The following is a 4,468-nucleotide window of genomic DNA, read 5'->3' on the forward strand; positions in this document are numbered from 1 at the left end:
AGATTTTAAACGTCAAATTTCGTTATTGTTAAATCTTAATTTCCCAAATTTGCCGCTTTCTGTTTTCTTTTTGTTTCCTTTTGTTTCTTTTTCTCTCTTTTCCCTTTTTTCATCGTTTCTGTTGTAATTTTTTGTTGTACCCTTTTCCTAGTTCAAAATTTGAAATTTCAAATTTTTGTTGTTAAATTTTAATTTCAAATTTGACATTTTGTTTCATTTTTTGTTTTTTTTTTCCTTTTCCTTCTTTTAATCATTTCTGTTGTAACCTAATTTTCTCATTTCTATCTATATTTTTCTTTCAAAATTTCAAATTTCAAATTTTGTTATTTTTAATTTCAAATTTGACGTTTACTGTTTCATTTTTTGTTTCTTTTTTTGTTTTTTCTTTTTCTTCTTTTAATCATTTTTGTTGTAACTTGTTTTTCTGATTTCTACCTATATTTTTGTTTCAAAATCTCAAATTTCAAATTTCAAATAATTTCATTATTGTGAATTTTTTCTTCTAAATTTGATGTTTTGGGTTTTTTTAATCGTTTCTTTTTTTGTTTTTCATTTTACTTCTTTTAATCGTTTCTGCTGCAACTTGATTTTCTCGTTTCTACCTATATTCTCCTTTCAAAATTTCAAATTTCAAATTTTGTTTATTGTTAAACTTTAATTTCAAATTTGACGTTTTCTGTTTCATTTTTTGTTTTTTTTCTTTTTCCTTTTCCTTCTTTTAATAATTTCTGTTGTAACTTGATTTTCTCGTTTCTACCTATATTCTCGTTTCAAAATTTCAAATTTCAAATTTTGTTAGTTAAATTTTAATTTCAAATTTGACGTTTTCCGTTCCATTTTTTGTTTTTTTTTCTTTTTCCTTTTCCTTGTTTTAATAATTTCTGTCGTAACTTGTGTTTCTCATTACTACCTATATTCTCCTTTCAAACTTATTTCAAATTTCGAATTTCAAATTTAAAATTTAAAATTTAAAATTTCGATTCTCTCTTTTTCCCCCCAAACCGCTGTCGTCCCCCCCCCCCGCAGCGCCTGCAGGAGCTGGTGGTCCCCCTGGCCCTGCGGCTCCCCCAGGACGCCGCGCCGCCCGCCGGGGTCCCCCCCGGCCCCCCCCCGCCTCGCCGTACGGCAGCGCCCGGTGCCGGGCCGCGCTGCACCGCCTGCTGCTGGCCCTGCTGCTCGCCCCCGCCCCCGCCCGCGCCCCCCCCCTGCACTGCGCCCTGCGCGCCTTTCACCCAGGGGCAGCGCGACCCCGCCCTGCAGGTGAGGCCCCGACCGCGACCCCCCCCGACTGGGGACCCCCCCCAATTAGGGACACCCCCCCAATTAGGGACACCCCCCCAATAAGGGACACCCCCCCTAATTAGGGCTCCCCCCCAATTGGGATTCCCCCCCCCCCCCCCCCCCCCAATTACAAATCCTCTGTTCCAATTGGGGACCCCCCCCTAATTAGGGACCCCCCCCCCGATTAGGATTCCTCCCCCCCCCAATTACAGATCCGCCCCCCCAAATTACAAATCTGGGACACCCCCCCCCCCGAATTAGGGACCCCCCCAATTGGGAATCACCTCCCCACATTAGTGACTCCCCCCCCATCCGGGGACCCCCCCCACATTAGGGATCCCCCCCCCACATTAGGGATCCCCCCCCCCAAATTCGGGGTCCCCCCCCAATTGGGACCCCCCCCCCCAAATTAAGCCCCCCCCGGTGTTTCCTGACCCCCCCTTACCCCCCCGGGACCCCGCCGTGCCTCCTGCCCCCCCCATTTCCCAGCCAGGCTCCCTCCCCCGAGCCCCCCCGCCCCCCACTTACCCCCCCCCCAATTAACCTTCTCTTAATTACCCCCCCGTTAATTACCCCCCCCCCCCCATTCCCAGGTCTCCTCCGTCTGCACCGAAGCCCTGGTCATCGCCAACGCCTTGGCCCGCCCCTGGGTGCCCCCCTGCACCCCCCCCTCCTCCAGGCCCCCCCCCCGGACCCCCCCGCGCCCCTTTCCGCCCCCCCCCGCCCCCCCCGCCTTCCCGGGGGGGGGGCCCCGCTCCTCCTCCTCCTCCTCCTCCTCCTCCTCCTCCTCCGCCGCCCCCCTCCCGGCCGCCGCCCCCCCGGCGCCCCCCCAGCCGCCGGAGGAGCCCCCCCAGGCCGTGCCGGCGGCGGGGGGGGGCGAGGAGGCGGCGGGCGGGGGGGGGCGCGGGGGGGCGCCCCCGCCGCCCGGTCTTCGTGCACTACGACAAGGAGGAGCCGTCGGACGTGGAGATCTCGCTCGAGAGCGACTCCGACGACAGCGTCGTCATCGTCCCCAAGCGGGGGGGGGCCCCGCCGTCGCCCCCCCCCCGCCGCCCCCCCAAACCCCCCTGCCCCCCCCCCCTCCCTCCTCCTCCTCCTCGCCCCCCCCTCCGCTCGCCCTCCCCGAGCCCCTCCCCGCCCTGGATGAAGCCGAAGGGGGCGTCCTTCCCCCCCCGCCGCCCCCCCCGGCCCTGCCGACGGCCCCCCCGCAGCCCCAAACGCTGCTGCCCCCCCGCCGCCTCCCCCGGCGCCCCCCCCCAGCCCCGCCGGCCTCCCCCATGGCGCTCCTGGGGGCTGCGGCCCCCCCGGCCCCGGCGGTGGCCCCCCCCCAGGGCGAGCAGCCGGGGAGCCCGACCCGGCCGTGATCAACATCAACAGCAGCGAGGAGGAGGAGGAGGAGGAGGAAGAGGAGGAGGAGGAGGAGGAGGAGGAAGAGGAGTTCGGCGAGGAAGAGGAGGAGGAGGAGGAGGAAGAGTTCTTCGAGGAGGAGGAGGAGGAGGAGGAGGAGGACGAGCTGGAGGAAGAGCTGGGCGAGGAGGACTTCGAGGAGGAGGAGGAGGAGGAGGAGGACTTCGAGGAGGACGAAGGCCTCTCGGGGAGGAAGGAGGAGGAGGAAGAGGAGGAGGAGGAAGGCGGCGGCGGCGGCGAGGAAGGCCCCCCTGCCCCAGCCCCCCCAGCAGTGACAGTGCCGGAGGAGGAGGAGGAGGAGGAGGAGGAGGAGGAGACGGGCGCCCTGCTGATGGAGGTGGATGAAGGGCAGCCCCCCCCCTGCGAGGAGGAGGAGGAGGAAGGGGAGGAAGGAGGGGGCCGAGAAGCCCCCGGCAAAGAAGGAGGAGGAGGAGGAGGGGCGGGGGACGAAGGGCAGCCCCCCCCGGGCAGCCCCGAGCCCCCCCACCGCCCCCGAGAGCCCCCCCCCGGCCCTGGAAGCTGCGCCCCTCCCCCGCCCTCCGGAGCCCCCCCCCGAGGGGCCCAAGGGGGACGGGGGCAGCCCCGAGGCCCCCCCCGCGCCCCCCCCGGAGCCCCCCCAGCTGGCGGAGGAGGAGGAGGAGGAGGAGGAGGAGGAGGACCCCCCACCCCCCCCGGGCAAGGGGGAGGTGAGTGGGGGGGGGGGGGCGGTTTGGGGCAAGACTGGGCGGGTTTGGGGCAGTTTGGGTGAAAACGGGGCGGTTTGGGGCAAGATCGGGCGGTTTGGGGCAATTTGGGTGCAAACGGGGCGGTTTGGGGTAGGATGGGGGGGTTTGGGGCAATTTGGGTGCCAACGGGGCACTTTGGGGCAGGATGGGGGGGTTTGGGGCAATTTGGGTGCAAACGGGGCGCTTTGGGGCAAGATCGGGTGGGTTTGGGGCAATTTGGGTGCAAATGGGGCGCTTTGGGGTAAGATCGGGTGGGTTTGGGGCAATTTGGGTGCAAATGGGGCGCTTTGGGGCAAGATCGGGCGGTTTGGGGCAATTTGGGTGCCAACGGGGCGCTTTGGGGCGCTTTGGGGCGGGGGGGGCAGTTCCCATGGCAATGGGGCAGCTTGGGGCACGCCCGGGGCAGGTTGGGCGAGAACGGGGCGGTTTTGGGGTAAGATCGGGTGCTTTTGGGGCGGTTTGGGTGCGAAGGGGGCGGTTTGGGGGGGGGGGACGGAGGCGGAGGGGGGAGGGGCAGCGGGGGAGTGGGGGGGGGGGTCCGCGGGGTCAGAGGTCAGAGGTCAGGCGCTGACCCCGCCGTGCCCCCAGGCCGCCGACCCCACGGCCTCCATGCTGGCCGACTTCATCGACTGCCCCCCCGACGCCGGCCCCGACGCCGCCCCGTGACCCCCCCGCCCCCCCCCCCCCCCCCCCAATTTCCTCAGCCCCTCCCCCCCGGAGACCCCACCTCACCCCCCCACCCCCCAACCTGCACCCCCCCCCCCCCCCCCCCCCCCAGAATAAACCTTCCAGAACCTTCCTGTGAGCGTGCTTGGGTGGGGCTGGGGGAGGGCGTGGGGGGAGGGAGGCGGGGGTGGGGGAGGGAAGGGGGGGGGGCAAAATCTGGGGGGGCGCTGCGAGGCCTCCGGGGGGCCCAGATCCCGGACGGAACGCAGGGCGGAAGCGGCGTCACGGCCTGCCTTCCCTGAGGGCGGAAACGCTCCCTGATTGGCCGGGAGGAACGCAGGGCGGAAGCGGCGTCACGGCCTGCCTTCCCTGAGGGCGGAAGAGCTCCC

At 62.4% G+C, this 4,468-nt stretch overlaps 2 protein-coding genes across 2 annotated transcripts in view; one reads left to right on the forward strand and one right to left on the reverse strand.

The window, feature by feature from the left end:
* The window catches only part of LOC310891607 (uncharacterized protein), a gene marked incomplete at both ends in the record, with an annotated part of 6,073 nt that extends 5,236 nt beyond the window's left edge, over positions 1-837 (reverse strand). Inside the window, 2 exon segments of the mRNA XM_083853855.1 lie at positions 141-147; positions 824-837. Of these exon segments, the coding sequence (XP_083709981.1) occupies positions 141-147; positions 824-837 (21 nt within the window).
* Positions 838-1,031: 194 nt separating this feature from the next.
* Positions 1,032-4,163, forward strand: LOC310891606 (uncharacterized protein; the record flags this gene model as incomplete). The annotated part of the gene is given in 5 exon segments (XM_083853854.1): positions 1,032-1,260; positions 1,875-2,050; positions 2,053-2,562; positions 2,564-3,374; positions 4,002-4,163. Coding segments are annotated over 5 exon segments (1,888 nt in total), but the record flags the coding sequence as incomplete, so codon positions are not given.
* Between the last annotated feature and the right edge of the window lie 305 nt (positions 4,164-4,468).

Source organism: Anser anser (assembly GCF_964211835.1).
Source record: "Anser anser genome assembly, contig: HAP1_SCAFFOLD_313, whole genome shotgun sequence".
NCBI classification, from domain to species: domain Eukaryota; kingdom Metazoa; phylum Chordata; class Aves; order Anseriformes; family Anatidae; genus Anser; species Anser anser.